The 15627-nt window shown below is 57.2% G+C and overlaps 1 protein-coding gene across 2 annotated transcripts in view; it reads right to left on the bottom strand.

Moving 5' to 3' along the window:
• TNXB (tenascin XB) overlaps positions 1 to 15627 on the bottom strand; it is a 60495-nt gene that overhangs the window by 38636 nt on the left and 6232 nt on the right. The window contains exons 2-9 of one of the 2 annotated variants that reach the window (XM_033864035.2): positions 13237 to 13647; positions 11120 to 12859; positions 10539 to 10654; positions 5871 to 6027; positions 5424 to 5687; positions 3850 to 4602; positions 2349 to 2717; positions 1069 to 1362 (exon numbers count right to left, since the gene is read on the bottom strand). In XM_033864035.2, coding sequence (XP_033719926.1) covers positions 1069 to 1362; positions 2349 to 2717; positions 3850 to 4602; positions 5424 to 5687; positions 5871 to 6027; positions 10539 to 10654; positions 11120 to 12859; positions 13237 to 13639 — 4096 coding nt within the window. In that variant the 5' untranslated portion in view covers positions 13640 to 13647. The remainder of the gene's footprint in view (positions 1 to 1068; positions 1363 to 2348; positions 2718 to 3849; positions 4603 to 5423; positions 5688 to 5870; positions 6028 to 10538; positions 10655 to 11119; positions 12860 to 13236; positions 13648 to 15627) is intronic. The other variant, XM_073810575.1, reaches the window with a different exon arrangement.

The following is a 15627-nucleotide window of genomic DNA, read 5'->3' on the forward strand; positions in this document are numbered from 1 at the left end:
CTCTGCTCTCTAGTCCCAGCCCAAATTCCAGAAGGAGATGTCTACACTGCTTGTAGTCATGTCCTCACCTACCTCACCCTCCCAACCCAGCTCCAGCCTCCACCAGCCGCTCTCACCGGGGTGAGTGGTGACCTCGCCATTGCTAAGTTCAGTGGACACTCTGTAGCCTTGAATCACTCTTACGGAATCTGACATGTCTGACCGCGCCCTTCACTTTGGCATCCCTCTCCCCAATTCACCCTGCAGGCACCCCTTCCTCTGCTCTTGCCCTGAGTGTTAGCCATCTCCAGGGTTCCAGTGGCCATGTCTCTTCTCCCTGCCCCCCGGCTTCTGCCTGTTGGGACACCCACACCCCCTCTTCAGGCCTTTCCTCTGCTCTCCAGGCCCATGAGGGCAGCAGGATGACCCTATGGCCCCGTCACTTTCTGCTTGAGTCACCTGGCCCTCTCTGCGCCTCAGTTCTCCTCACCTGTGACACGAGCATGCCTCACAGGGCTGCCTATGAGGGTGAAGTGCAATGATACACTTAGAACATCTTGAACACATCTGACACTTAACAAATGCTCGAAAGATGTTTAACTAAGTGTCCCCCGCTGCACTGCTCCTCACATCCATTGCCCCTTGCCTCAGGGAATAGGACTGCCCTCTCCAGCTATCCTCTGCAGCAGCCTCAGTGTTATTTGTAAGATAAATATTGAATTATGTCACTCTCTCACGTAAAGCCCTTTGGCGGCTCCCTAGGGTCCTCAGATGAGGTCCAAGTGACTCAGTCGGACACATGAGACCAGTGAGATCAGTGCCCTCAGCTGCCAGGTGCCCTGCCCCCCGCCCAGAGGAAAGAGGCTTTGATTCTCTTACAGGGCCACACTCTCTCCTGCCTCACTCTCCCTCTGTTTGCTCTACCCTCCTCAACCTCCCTGCCTGACCACCACAATTTTCCCTTCAGGATTCATCTCCGGCACCACCTTCTCCAGGGAGCCTTCCTGGACTTGCCGAAGCACTGGGCAGACCCACTTCAGGACTGTGCAGAGGGCAGAGGCAGGGGTGTGTGTGACCCCTCTCACTTACAGATCTTGGCTTCAGCCACCAGGGGGCCATGCCTCTTCTTGCCCACGAGCCCGTACAGGACGAATTTGTACTTGCGGCCGATGTCCAGGTTGGAGATGAGGGCTGAGCGCTGGGGTCCCTCTACAGGCACCACCTGGGGCCTGTCCCTGTCTTTGTATTGGATCACGAAGGAGTCAAACTCGCCCTCAGGGACCGTCCAGTGCAGAAGCAGGGAGTTGGAAGTCATGTCCGTCACCATCAGCTTGCCCAGGTGTGGCGGGGCCAAGGGCTGCCCAGGCTTCTCCCCATCCCTGTCTGGGGTGTGGGGCAAAGCAAAGCACGTGGGCTCAAGCACTGCCTTGTCCCCAGGCTCCTTCCCTCTCCTCTGCCCACTGGCTCACTCCATCCTGGACAGCTCCCTTCCCAGAAGCCTCCATTCCCCGCCCTCTGTTCTCCGGGACCAGCCTTTCTAAGAAGGTGGGCATTTCTCCCCAGTCTCTGCTCTGGAGTGAGAGCTTTGGCTCTGCCCTTGCGATAACTGCCTCCCCACTCACAAAGGTCCCAGTCCCTCTTCACACCAAGGTCTCTGGGGGAGCTTCAGGTCCCCTGTGGTTTTCCCTGAGAGTTCAGAACCTTGCCATTGCTGTTTCAGAGCAGTCTGAAGACGCCTCGGTCCACCTGACCTCCTCCCTCCCTTACCGCCCTCTCCCCAGTGGTGAGCTTGATCTGGAGCTGCAGGGAGAGCTGGCTAATGGGACCAGGGGGTGCTGTCCACTGCAGGCTGGGCTCGCAGGGTGAGGGGCAGCGCCACTGTCCTAGCCTGTCCAGGGAGGGGATGGCAGGGGCTTGGGAGAAGGGAAAGGGAGGAGAGGGCTGAGGGTCAGGATCCTCAGGGCCAGACGCCTCCCCACACCCACCCTGAGAGACATAGTGGGCGGGCTGGGGCAGAGGAGTAACCAGGAAGTGGGGGCAGGGCGATTCTGCACAAAGAAAGCTGTAAGCGGAGAGCCAGGGGGCCAACAGCCTCTCTCCTTGAATCCTCGTCCCATCCTTTGACTTTTGTCCTCTCATCTACTTTGCCTGGAGTACTCCCCTCCCTGGCCCACCCTACCATTGTGCTAAGACCCCCTCCATCCCTCTTGCCTCTGAACCCTCAACTCCTTTTCTCTCCTTGTTTCTCCTACCACCCTGACCCAAACACCAGCCCTGCCCTTCAATCTCCACCCCACCTCTGAAATCCTAATGGCCCAGCCCCTCCCCCAACCTCAGGACATTGGTCTTGAGCAGAATCCAGGTTGTACCCATAATGCCTTGGTAGATGAGAGGAGCAGAGGGCTCGCCCCCGGAGGGCACCCCACGAAGTGACAGCTCATAGGGGGATCCAGGAGGGGGTGAGGGCAGCAGAGCCTGACGGGCATCCCCTGGCAGTAGTTCCTCATGTGCCCCAGGCCCTTCGGGCACCCGTAGGCGCAGCTGGAAGTGGGCAAAGGTGTCAGGCTGGGCAGTCCAGGCCACGCGGAGGTGCCCTGTCTTGTCTCTGCCCAGCACCCTCAACTCTGCCAGCTCCTGGGGTCGCTGCTGCAGGACAGGGGCCTGAGCCCCTTGAGTCGTTGAAGGGCCTGAGGGAGGAGGCTCATCAGTGGCCCCCAGGAGGTCTGAGGGGGAGGACCCTGGGAAGAGGCAGGGGGAGAAAAACAGGAGAGTGGAGTATGAGAGTCAGAAAGGAAACCCTGGCCCCCAGGCTCTGCCCTCTAGCCTCTAAGAGCCTACAGACCCTCCCTTTTCTGCTCCTGGATCACCCCCTGGGTCACCTCATCATCCCAAACGTGCACCACAGTCCTGCACAGACAGGCCCGCAGGTAATAAATAAAAGAAATAAAGTCTGCCATCCCTCGTCCCACAAGGCTCCTGTGACCTCCAGCCCCGACAGACCACCATGTCCCTCCCCACAGGAACCCCTTCCCCACTGGGTGGTGGTCGTGACTTCCAATAGTGCTGCAGTGACAAGCCTGGAAGAAAGGAGACGGTGGTGTTAGGGGAGGAGGGTACAGAGAGAGTAGGTAGTGAGAAGAGAGGGAAGAGGGGATGGGGGGATGGACATCCAGCTCAGGTGGCATCTGGGCCCTGTGGGGGAAGAAGAGGTCCAGAACCCTCCCCACGACAGCCACAGAGCGCCCCTTCCCCGAGCCAGAACGTCGTTCCTGTGGGAGAGACAAGTGTGAAGTGAGCCAGGAGGTTGGAAAGGCAGCTCAAGAAGCAGTGGTTTCACCTCTCACACACACATGCTGCCTGATGGCTTCAAGGCCACCTCCAAGCAGCTCCGATGTGTCCCTTTGAGGTTGGGGCCAAATTGTGGAAAACAGTAACCATGACCACAGTCTTCAGCCGCTCTCACCACCGTGAGTCAGAGTGGGGAACCACTGGTTTCTCTCCCTACCCGACCCAAACTGCTCCAGACACTGCCCCTCCCACCAAATGCCCCTTCTGTTGCCTAGAACAGGATTCCTGGCAGAAGTGTCCTAGGAACCCAAGTGAAAATCAGACAGTCCCAAAGAACAGGTCTCCTTGACCTTGGGTATCCACCAGGACCCTGAGGGTGGAGGTGGCGTCTAGGGACGTGAGAAAGTGCGCTTTGTTGGGGAGGTTCTCTTGGAGCCTGGACCAGGTAGGGCTTGAAGACAGAGCGTGCGGTGGGGTGGCAGCCGGAGCAGTGAGGCAGCGGGAGGAACTCATGGATGCCGACTCCAGTGGCAGGTGAGACTGGGCAGGAGATGGGTGGTCCCGCGGCCCCACCTACACTACCTGTGGTTGTGATGAAGGCGTAGGACTTGGAGGTCTGCCCTGCCCGCACCCCGTGGACCTCCACGTGGTAGGTGGTACCGGGCTTGAGATCTGGCAGACTGACGGTGCGCGTGGTGCCCGGCACGGTCAGCTCCCCGCCGGGGCCCTCTGCGGGCGGCTGGGGCCGCCAGCGCAGCACCACGCGCTCGAAGTAGCCGCGGAGCCCGTCGAGGGACACGAGTAGTGCGCCGTCGGCGGAACTGCCCAGCACCTCGGGCTTGGGGTGGCGGGGAGCAGCCACCCGGTCGACGCCTTCGGGCGAGAGGCCGTAGGTGCCCTGGCTGGAGTCCCGCTTCCAGGTGCCCGAGTCGGGGCTGGAGGTGGGGTGGGAGCGACGGGCCGGGGGTGCGGGGGAGTTGGTGGGGATGGCCGCCGCCAGGCGACGCCGCTGCAGGTATTCGTGGATGTGGCGCGCCACCGACGTGTAGGTCTGGTTGGCCCGCAGTGGGTAGCCGTGAGCCCGCAGGTGGCGCTCCAGGTCCTGCGCGGTGCCGCGGAAGCGGCCCAGCTCGTCCGTCAGGTTGCCCCACGCCCGCCGAGGGGGCTGGGGTAGGTTCGGCCCGGGCCGAGACTCCGCCTCCCCCTCCTCCGCCGGCCGCGAGGGCCGAGGGGGGACTGGTGGGCGCGGGGGCCGCGGGGCCGGGACCGGCCGGGGCCGGGGCCTGGGGGACGGGGCTGGGGCGTGCGCCTCCGGGTGACTGTAGTGGCCTGGTGCTGCCGGGGCGGAAAAAGGGGGAGGGGGAGAGCCGGTCAGTGGCAGCCCCCCACCAATCCCTGCACTCCTCCCCGCGGCAGTTCCTCCCACCGTCCCTCCCACCGTCCCTCCCACCGGAGCCAGAGGCCTCCTCCTGTGCCCCAGCCCCACCTGGAAAGAGAATCGAGAGAAAGGAGTTAGTGTCCCAGGATTCCCTCACCCCGTGCCCTCCAAGCCCGCCACTGTTGGTGCCCTAGAGAGAAGAAACCAGCGGGTGGGGCCCTGTGTCTGAAGGAGAGAAAGGGGAGTGGGAGGAGAGACTGCGAGCTACAGCGAGGTGGGCGTCCCTCTGTCACAGGAAAAGAAAAGAAAGATCCAGGCATCTGTTAAGAGACCTTGAGGGTTAGTGGAAAATTACTGCTGAGACCTAAGTCCCCCAATCCCCAATCCTAAAGTCAACAGGAGTGCTGATCTCTCATCTGCCTAATTCCAATCTCTCCAAGATCTGACCACTGACTGAGCTCAAGGGCTGTCCCTGTGTCCAAGTTTGGATCAGAACCTTCCCCATCTGGGTGGGTCGGACAGCATCTCCTATTTACTGCTTCTTTGCATGAGGCAGCTCCTCCCAAACTCCAGCCCACAGCCTTCCTACAGTACTCCAAGCACCTGAGAACTCCATCTCCGCAGAGCCCTTGGTGCACAGCAAGGCCCCCCAGCAGGTGCTTTGGGACTGCCACACACCCTGTCGGTGCGTTCAGAGCAGCCTGTGAGCCGGACATGTGGACTCCCTAGGAAGTGGCTCCTATGCTCAGAAACTTCCCTAACCCTTGGCCAGCCATACCTGTGTTGGCCCTGACAGAAGCTGGGTAGCTTACTGCCCGGCCCCGCTCGGCAGTGACGGTCACCACGTATTCTACGCCTGGCATGAGGCCGGTCAGCAGCGTCCCGTCTGCCTCAGAGGGCACTTCTAGCCGCACCCTCTGGTTGCCGGCACTGACGTAGGACACCACGAACTGGTCCACCTCGGCCTGGGGGCGCAGCCAGTTGAGCTCCAGCGTGGTTGGCGTCACAGCCACCACTCGGAGGTCCTGGGGGCCATCGATCACTAGCCAGGTCAGAGAGAGGAGGGATCAGGTGGGAGTCTGGATCTGCAATCACCAGCTTTCCTTCTATGAGCCTTGCCCCCAGCCAATCCCTCCCCTCTGCCCTCTTGGAGGGCATATTCCCAGCCACCCCTCTCAAATCCAGATCTCCACCCAGGACCCCACCCCACAGCCCCAGCTCTCACTGGTAGTGATGGTCTTGGAGGCAGGAGGGCCCCAGCTAGTCCCTCGAAGGGCACGGACAGTGACCTGGTACTCCTGACCGGGGGCCAGTCCTCTCTGGTCATAGGCTGAGGCAGAGCTGGGCACCCGTGCTGTGAATGGGGGGCTCGGCCCCTCTGTCTGCAAGAGAGAAAGCACCAGGTGGATCAGGGCTGCCACTCTCACCCCTGCCGCTCAAGCCCCCTTATCCTTTCTCCAGTTCCAGGCAGGGTCAACATGCGACTGTGTAGAACTTGGCCCTATACAGCTGGGGCGCGTGGGTGGTATCAGCAAACACATGTAGAACACCTACTCCATGCCACGTACTATTCAAGGCGATTTATAGATATGAACTCACTTAATCTGCTTAAGAATCTGATGAGGTAGGTCGTATTATTCCCAACGGACAGATGAGGAAACTGAGGTACAGAAGGATTAAGTGGCTTGCCCAAGGTCACCAACACCAAGAAAGTGGCAGGGATTTAAACCCAGGCAGTGTGACCTCAGAGTCCCCTCTCATGGGCACTACCTTTTTAGCCTGGTCATCAGCTCTCTGCCAGAATTCTGACACATGCCAGGACTCTTCTTCTGGGGAAACAGGAGGAATGGACATTTGTGAGTAGTCTAACAGCCCAGCATTTCGCTGGGCTGTCTATCTAGGACAGCTAATAAAGACGTTCTGTTCTGTTTAGCTATGTTGGCCGCTATGGGGACACCTCCGTTCAGCCAAGTAGGATTGGAAATTTCAGAAGGTGCTCTCCCAAACCAAGAGAATTGTGGGAAAATCCGCATCGTAAATACCAAAGCATAAAACCAGACGAGAGTCCACGTAGAGCCTTCTGGGTTCAGGATGAAGTCAAGCTTTCCTGGGCACACAGGATCCCCAGCCCGCTCCTGCTCACTCTGCCCTAGGGTACCCCATCCTGGGAGGCCTGGGACTGGTGTCAGCTCAAGACCTGTGTGCTTCTCCTCCTTCCCAGAACGTATTCTCTGTCCCCTTATTCCCCCAACACACACACACACACACACACACACACACACACGAATACACATACACACACACACACACACATGAATACACACACACACACACACACACACACACACACACACACACGCTTTGAGTACTCCCTGATGATGTCTGGTCCTTTCAGCAAGAGAAGCCCACCCCCAGAGCTCTCCTTCTCCCTTCAGACCACCTACATGAACCTTTTAAACGCTTTGTAGTCCCTCCTGAGACCCATTTGGGAACAGTCCCCTGAAGAGTCCCACTGTCAGTCTAAGCCCATCTCTCAGCACCGTCTGTCTGGTCTGATGCAGGCTCTCTAGCCAGATGCTAGCAGCTGGTTCTGCCCCTTGGTGAGAGTTTTGGCCGCTTCACTGATGTCCTTGGCAAGCTTCTAACTCTATTCTCAATATCAACCTCATGGCCCCAGGTGGGCGACTCCACTTTGGCTGGTCCCTGGAGCTCACCTCATCCTCACCCTGCTTTTCAGACCAGACCAAACAAACTTTTCTCAGGCTGCAAGGGCCTGTGTCCCAATGAAAACGTGGCTTAGCCCGTTTCCAGGCTGCAGAATACACCCAGACAGGGAATACTTGAACGTCTTTCTGTTCGGGGGTTCACCTCCCTCAGTTTCTTCATGCTTTCTCTCACATTCATAGAAGACCTTGCCTTTTGCAAAATAGCAACATTTCTTAAGTTAGTGGTCCTTGGGCTTGGGGTGCACCAGAATCACCTGGAGGGCTTGTTACAACACAGGTTACTGGGCTCTGCCCCCTAGAGCTTCTGACTCAGTAGATCTGGGGGTGGATTCTGACAATTAGCATGTCTAGTGCTCCAGGTGATGCTAATGCTGTAGGTCCAGGGAACACACTTGGAGAACCACTGAGTCAGAGGAACAATGCCACGTATGCAGGGAAAGGAGGAATGTTCCTCTTCTGTGTTCTGAAAATCATTCCAATAACTAGGCGTGTCCCTTAGCCAGGGATAGTAGAGTTTGGGCTTTGAGAGAGAAGTGGTTCTAGAAAAGGGGAGGGGATAAGGTAGAGAGAGGCTTCTAGGAAGATGGCAGTGGCCAGAGGACAGCCAGCTACTGAATGTCCTCTGTGCCAACAGAAATGGATAGAGAGTGCTGGCTAAGGCAAGAGGCACAATTCTAGGGGCCAGCCACAAAAAGCATAGAAAGCACAGTCAGTAGCACAGGCTGATGTGGAGTCCAAGGGAGGAGTCTGGGGACCAATCTTACAGGAGCATCTTCCAAACCCAGGCTCAGAGAGGACCCAGAATGTGACAGAGGCCCATACCCAGAGCAAAGCAGATGAGCTAAGAGCATGGCCAAGCTGGACCCAGGCCAGCTCAACACCAGCCTGGCCCCACGGAGAGGGAGAAAGCCTAGGGCTGCAGCGGGGAGGCTGCACCCCCTGAGAACACCAAGGATAGGTTCATATTTACTAAGAGCGGGAGATGATGCTACCCTGTAAGCTCCTTCTATCTCAAGTGTTTATTTTACTTCTTCTTTCCCTGAAGTTCCTTAGAAAAGTTCTGTTTAAAAGTCCTACCCTCTCATGGGCTTCCCTGGTGGTGCAGTGGTTGAGAGTCCGCCTGCCGATGCAGGGGACACGGGTTTGTGCCCCGGTCCGGGAAGATCCCACATGCCGCAGAGCGGCTGGGCCCGTGAGCCATGGCCGCTAAGCCTGCGCGTCCGGAGCCTGTGCTCCGCAACGGGAGAGGCCACAACAGTGAGAGGCCCGCGTACCGCAAAAAAAAAAAAAAAAAAAAAAAAAAGTCCTACCCTCTCAAGATTAAAGCTATGCAGATAATATACACACAGAAGAGAGTGGGAGAAACACTTTACAATGTTAACAGTGCTTGTTTTAGTGTGAAACAGCCAACGATTGTTTTTTTTCTCTAGTTGCCAAATTCTTGTCTTGTGATTACATTATTTTTATAACTGAAAATAATTTTTTTTTAAACAGAAGAAAAATCCAAGCTCTCTTGGTTGTGCAGCAAAGTAGGGATTTCTGCCTCTGCTCCTACCAGGGGGTAAGGAGAGACAGAACACGGCAGGGCTCTGGGCTTGAGGGGATAATAAGAAGACTTAGAATGACAAGGCCAGTTGGGGTGGGGGTGACAGCCAGCACCTCTGAGCTGTCCCTTCTGTCCTAGAGGCTTCCTAGGTTTAGGCCCTGGGACTTATTTATTTTTCCAGAGTCCTGACTGGGTAGGGATGAGAATGACATGGCCTACCCAACAATGGCATTTGTGGGATGATGCAGGAAAACATTTGGACAGTAGAAATGTCAGATGATTTGAAACTAGGAGACCAAACACATCATAAAGGCCCAATCTGCATAAAGGGAAATCTCTAATGAGAGGCCACAGTCTTTGTCCTTAGGGTGTCCACAAATATTTTAAGAGTGAGTTGGAAGGAGACAGAGAAAGGAGGTTTTGCAATACACCGATGACACGGAGGTAGGGGAACCAGCTCACAGACTCAAATAATTGCAACAGCCTAGACAGGTTGGCCCAAAGCAAAAATGAAACACTGAAGAGAGCCAAATGCAAAGGCTTATATTTAGGCTTAAAAAAAGAGTATGGGGCTTCCCTGGTGGTGCAGTGGTTGAGAGTCTGCCTGCCGATGCAGGGGACATGGGTTCGTGCCCTGGTCCGGGAAGATCCCACACGCCGCGGAGCGGCTGGGCCCGTGAGCCATGGCCGCTGAGCCTGTGCATCCGGAGCCTGTGCTCCGTCCTCAACAGGAGACGCCACAACAGTGAGAGGCCCGCGTACCGCAAAAAAAAAAAAAAAAAAAAAAAAAAAGAGTATGTAGTTGAATGTCTTCTTTTTTCCTTCTTTCTTGTCTTCCTTCATTTTTTCTTTTTTCCTTGTTTATATTTTTTAAAGTTTCTACACTGAGCCTATATGACTTTTATCATTAAAAGTTACTTAAAAAAATCAAATGTGATCAAAATAACTGACAGTTTGTCAGTTATGAACTGACCACAAGTTCATATACGTCAACTCTGAGAAAAGTGCCAGGGTAGCCAGAGTGAGCCGGGGGAACAACTGGGGTCCTCTTTGCTCCCACATTTTGATGGGGTGGGGCACATGCAAAAAGCAGGAGGTATTAGAGGAGGAAAACCAAAAAGTGAAGGATTCAGAGAACAAAGCATTAAGAAAAGGGGAGAAGAAACCAGTGGATTTGGCCTGGAGGGAATGAAGGGTGACGCGATGGCTGATGTCTCCAAATACTTGAAAGCCTATGGTGTAAGACACAGGAAAAGAAAAATCGCGTTCTGATGGCTGGCGAAGGCCCAGCTAGGGCCAATGGATGGATGTTAGAATGGGGCAGATTTGGATCCAGCAATAACAAAAAGAACTGACTACAGTGATGAACAAAAATGGAGTCGGCAGCCTCAGGAAGTCTGAGCTCAAGGTCACCAGAGATGTTCCAGCAGCAGTGGGCCAATGCCGCAGAGGCTTCTGCAGCGGGTGTGGGGCAGAACGAGCAGGCCTTTGGAACAGCTTCGGGAATCAGCCAGCTGCGTGCAACCACCGGTTACCTGGGACTCCTGCTTGAGGTGAGCAGGAGGGAGCCCCCTCCCCGCAGTCCTGCCCACTCAGCCCCCTCTTGGAGCTTGGCTCTCACCGTGGGGATGAACTGAATTTCGTAGGCATCCACATTGCCAGGAGCCTGGGTCCACTCTGTCCGAACCATCGTCTCCTCCAGGAGGTGCATCCTCAGGCCCTCAACGGCTGGCACCTCTGTCCAGGAGAATAAGATGTGAGAAGCTGCTTAGCCCAAGGTACCCCAACCTCCACCATCACAGGCCCCTCCTACTCAGGGCCGCTCTGAGAGATCCACCCAAGCTCTGACTCCTCTCTGGGGGTGGGACAAAGCCGGCAGCGGCCTGAACAGACCTTGGGTCTCATTTACTGCCCCCCATCTCCAGGAACACAAAATCTCCCTAAAAGCAACTAAAGGGGCCCCCAATCTGCTCATCAGAGATCTGAAGGCAGGTCCCGCCTGCAGGCGTGCCCCCACGGTTCTGCAGCCCCTGGTGGACAGTGGCTCCCTGGCTCCCCTGACTGCCCCGCCCCCCACCCCAATATATGCCCCCCCCTTCACTCTTCCTCCAGTTCTCTGGGCTCCTAGGCCTCAGACTCAGGCTTTCCCACTGGCTCCAGTTTTCCAGTCCCTTTTCCCACTGGGAAAGGCTGCCCACTCACCTTCCCCGCAGTCCTCCCCTGCATAGCCATCTTGGCAGACGCAGCTGCCCTCACGACACTCTCCCCGACCGTGGCAGTCCCCGGGGCACGTCTGGATGGCGCAGTCGGGGCCTCGGAAGCCCTCGACGCATACACACTGGCCTGCGCGGCACAGTTCCCGAGGCCCGCAGCCCCCAAGGCAGGCGCTGGCGGGAGGCCCTTCCTGCCCGCAGTCCTCGCCGCTATAGCCCGCGTGGCACACGCACACGCCCTGCACACAACGTCCACGGCCCCGGCAGTCCGCCGGGCAGGTTCGGGTGGCGCAGTAGGGGCCGGTGTAGCCAGAGTCGCACACGCAGCGCCCGTCCTCACAGCGGCCGCGCCGGTGACAGTTGGAGGGGCAGGTACGGAGGCTGCAGTCCTCGCCCGTGTAGCCCTCCCAACAGGCGCACACACCATCCTGGCACACGCCGCGCTGGCTGCAGTCGCGCGTGCACCGTCTCACGCCGCAGTCTTCACCCTCGTAGCCGTCGTCGCACACGCATCGCCCCTCCAGACACTGGCCGCGACCTTGGCAACCCCTGGGGCAGCTGCGCACGCCGCAGTCTTCGCCCTCGTAGCCCACGTCGCACAAGCACACGCCATCCTCGCAGCGGCCGCGACCACGGCAGTCCCCGGGACACCGTCGGCTCCCGCAGTCCTCGCCTGTGAAGCCCGGGTTACACACGCAGCGGCCGTCCACGCAGCGCCCGCGACAGTCGCCGGGGCAGGCGCGCGTGCCACAGTCCCGGCCTGTGTACCCGGGCCAACACACGCAGCGGCCGCTCTCGCAACGACCCCGGCCGCGACAGTCCCCGGGACAGCTGCGCACGCCGCAGTCCTCGCCGCTGTAGCCCGCGTTGCACACGCACACGCCGTTCTCGCAGCGCCCGTGGCCCCGACAGTCGCGCGGGCAAGCGCGGGCGCCGCAGTCGGGCCCCGAGTACCCAGGCCAGCACACGCAGCGGCCGTCCTCGCAGCGGCCCCTTTGGTTGCAGTCGCCCGGGCAGCTGCGCACTCCGCAATCGTCCCCGCTGTAGCCTGGGTCGCAGATGCATTCGCCCTCCTCGCAGCGCCCTCGGCCCCGACAGTCGCGGGGGCAGGTCCGCGTGCTGCAGTCCTCGCCCGCGTACCCGGGCCAGCACACGCAGCGGCCGTCCACACAGCGCCCGCCCTCACCACAGTCCCACGGGCAGCTCCGAGAGCCGCAGTCCTCGCCAGCGTAGCCAGGGTCACAGACGCAGCGCCCGTCCTCGCAGCGCCCCTTCTGGCTGCAACCTCGGGGGCAGCTCCTCACCCCACAGTCCTCGCCAGTGTAGCCCGGGTTGCACACGCAGCGCCCGTTCTCGCAGCGTCCCCTCTGGCTGCAGCCCCGAGGGCAGGAGCGCAGGCTGCAGTCGGCCCCGGAGAAGCCCGCGCGGCACACGCACACGCCCTGCACGCAGCGCCCGCGGCCGTGGCAGTCCCCCGGGCAGGAGGGCCAGCTACAGCTGGGGCCGGTGTAGCCAGGGAAGCACACGCAGCGACCACGGACGCAGCGACCCTGATCATTGCAGTCATCTGGGCAGGACCGGGAAGCTGAGGGGGGAGAGGAGGGGGGCGCCGCGGCATCTGTGGGGTCTGAGCAGGTGGGCCCACCCCAGCCTGGCTCGCAGGAGCAGGCACAGCGGCTCAGGTCAAACACGCCATGGAGACTGCAGAGGCTCCGCACGTCCGTCTGGCCTGGAGTAAGAGCAAGAGGTGGGCCTCAGTCTCTCTGCGGGAGCGGCTGACCCTGTATCGTGCTCCTCTGAGTCAGCTTCTCCAGCAGAGCCAGCCTCATTTCCTAAGGCCATCTTAGTTTCCAGCTGCAACTTGTCAGTATATGTGGCCTCCCAGTGCCCTAACATACGCTGGGGAGGAGAGGGCTGACATCTAGTCACGTGGCTCCTATCTCAGAATTGTTCCCGGGCTGCACTCACCGCCCCCAAGGGGGAGGCAGGCATGCCTTTTTCTAACTCATACCGAGGTCCTTTATGGACTAGCAATGCCCACCCAACCCTAACCCACTTCTCCACCTTCCTCTTTTTCTGTGCCCCTTCCTGGGATCATCCGCTCACCTGTGCCAGCCTGGGCAGCAGCAGGACAACATCCCCCAGTACACTGTTCCTTGAGCCCCTTCACCAGCTCCTCCAGGATCTCCAGCCGGACCCTCAGGGCCTGCACCTCTGAAGCAGGGGCGGGGGGCTCAGTGCCTGGGGGACAGCCACAGCTACCTGAATTGGGCAGGTTAATGCGGTGGGTGAACACCACCTGCTTCTCCCCTCCTTCCACGGTGTGCTCATAAAGCTGAGAAGAAGGGCCTCCCACTCCTGGCTGTTCTGTGCGGCCTCCTGGCTGGGGAGGAGGCCGTGGGGCTGGGAGTGTCACATTGGACCGTGAAGAGAAAGGCCCTGCTCTGACTGTGCCCAGCAGCACCAGGAGGGCCAGGCTGGAGGTTAGGGAACCTTGGGCTGGCATCATTCAGGAGGCTGCAGGGAGAGAGGGCACATATGAGAGCAGCTTCACAGAGAAGGAGACAAGATGAATGCCCTCCTTCCCCAACACACACACCCATAGTCCCACCACCACAACTAATCTACCCAACTCACATGTTGGAAAATCCACGTTCAGCCCAACCTTAACAGATACCCTCCTTGGGCAGATCTGTCTCTACCTCGTTTTCTGATATCATTTGGTCACCCTGCTCCACCCCCTCCACCCACACTGGTCTGTTTTGCTTGTTCCACAGACACTACAAGATTACATTAGACTAAAGGGCCTTTGCACTCTATGTCTCCTCTGTCTGGGACGTTCTTCACTGAGCTCTCGGAGGCTGTCTCCTTGTTCAGATCTTAACTCACATGTCATTGAGCCCCAGAGGTTTTCCTTGATGCCCCGTTGGAGCAGCCTTTCATCACTCCCCAGCACAGGGTCCTCTGCTTATGTTCGTAAGGCATCTACTGCTGCCTGAATCAACTGTTTGTGTGGCTACTTGTTTATCTTTCTCCCACTGCTAGGATGGGAACTCCTTAAGAACAGGGACCTCATCTGTCCTGGCACTGCTGTGCGCCTGTGCCTGGCACGTGGGAGCTATTCAACACATTTTTGTTGAATGGATCAGTGGATGAATATAAAAGACTAATCCTTCCACAAGCACCTGGGTCCCAGCTTCTATTGTCTTTCAGAAACCTTAAGGTGTAGATTATCCTCTCTCTCTTTTATTCAGCCCCTTACTCTCAACTAGATCCTTCCCGTCAGCTTCCCATATGAGCTCAAAAAGCTCCTGTTTAAAATAAAAAACAAAAAAACCCCTCTTCCTCAGGACTTACATTACTGAATATCAAATATCAAAACATTACAAAGGTGCAAGGATAGAGAGAACAGAATAGGGTCCAGAAACAGACCTACACATATGTGGTCACCTGATTAATGAAAAAGGTACCACTGCAGTTAAGAGGAGAATGAATTGTCTTTGTGATAAATGGTCCTGGGTCAAATGAAGATCCACATGGGAAAAAAAAATCTATCTCTACCTTATGTCCACCTACAGAAATTAACTTAAAATGAATATATAGGGACTTCCCTGGTGGCACAGTGGTTAAGAATCTGCCTGCCAACGCAGGGAACACGAGTTTGAGCCCCGGTCCGGGAAGATCCCATGTGCCACGGAGCAATGAAGCCCGTGCGCCACAACTACTGAGCCTGCACTCTAGAGGCCATGAGCCACAACTACTGAGCCCACACGCCACAACTACTGAAGCCTGTGCACCTAGAGCCCGTGCTCCGCAACAAAGAGAAGCCAACGCAACGAGAAGCCCGCGCACCGCAACTAGAGAAAGCCCTCGCGCAGCAGCAAAGACCCAACGCAGCCAAAATGAAAAAAAAGAAAAAAAGGATTTCTTAAAACCTAACCGCAAAACTTAACCATAGAGGTCATCAAAAGACACCATTAAGAGAATAAGAAGGCAAGCTACAGAGTGGGAGAAAATAGGTGAGATATGTCAGAATATGAATATATATGTATATAAATTATATATGAAGGGGAGAGTAGGACACAGTTATTGAGAGTGAGAGAGAGGATTAAAATCTAAACTAAAGGCCTCTCACTGTTGTGGCCTCTCCCGATGCGGAGCACAGGCTCCGGACGCGCAGGCTCAGCAGCCATGGCTCACGAGCCCAGCCGCTCCGAGGAATGTGGGATCTTCCTGGACCGGGGCACGAACCCGTGTCCCCAGCATCGGCAGGCGGACTCTCAGCCACTGCGCCACCAGGGAAGCCCAACCCGTTTTTGAAAGTGGCAAAAGAAACAGGCTCTCCAGTAAAGAATATAGCCAAAGGGCCAATTAATATATGAACAATAAACATATGTATGTGTGGAACAAAACCAGTAATCAAGGAAAGGCAAATGAAAACCGCAACAGGATGCCATTAAATATCCACCAGCACGGCTAAAATTAAAGGGACTGTTG

The sequence above is a fragment of the Tursiops truncatus genome, chromosome 10 (assembly GCF_011762595.2).
Source record: "Tursiops truncatus isolate mTurTru1 chromosome 10, mTurTru1.mat.Y, whole genome shotgun sequence".
NCBI lineage: Eukaryota > Metazoa > Chordata > Mammalia > Artiodactyla > Delphinidae > Tursiops > Tursiops truncatus.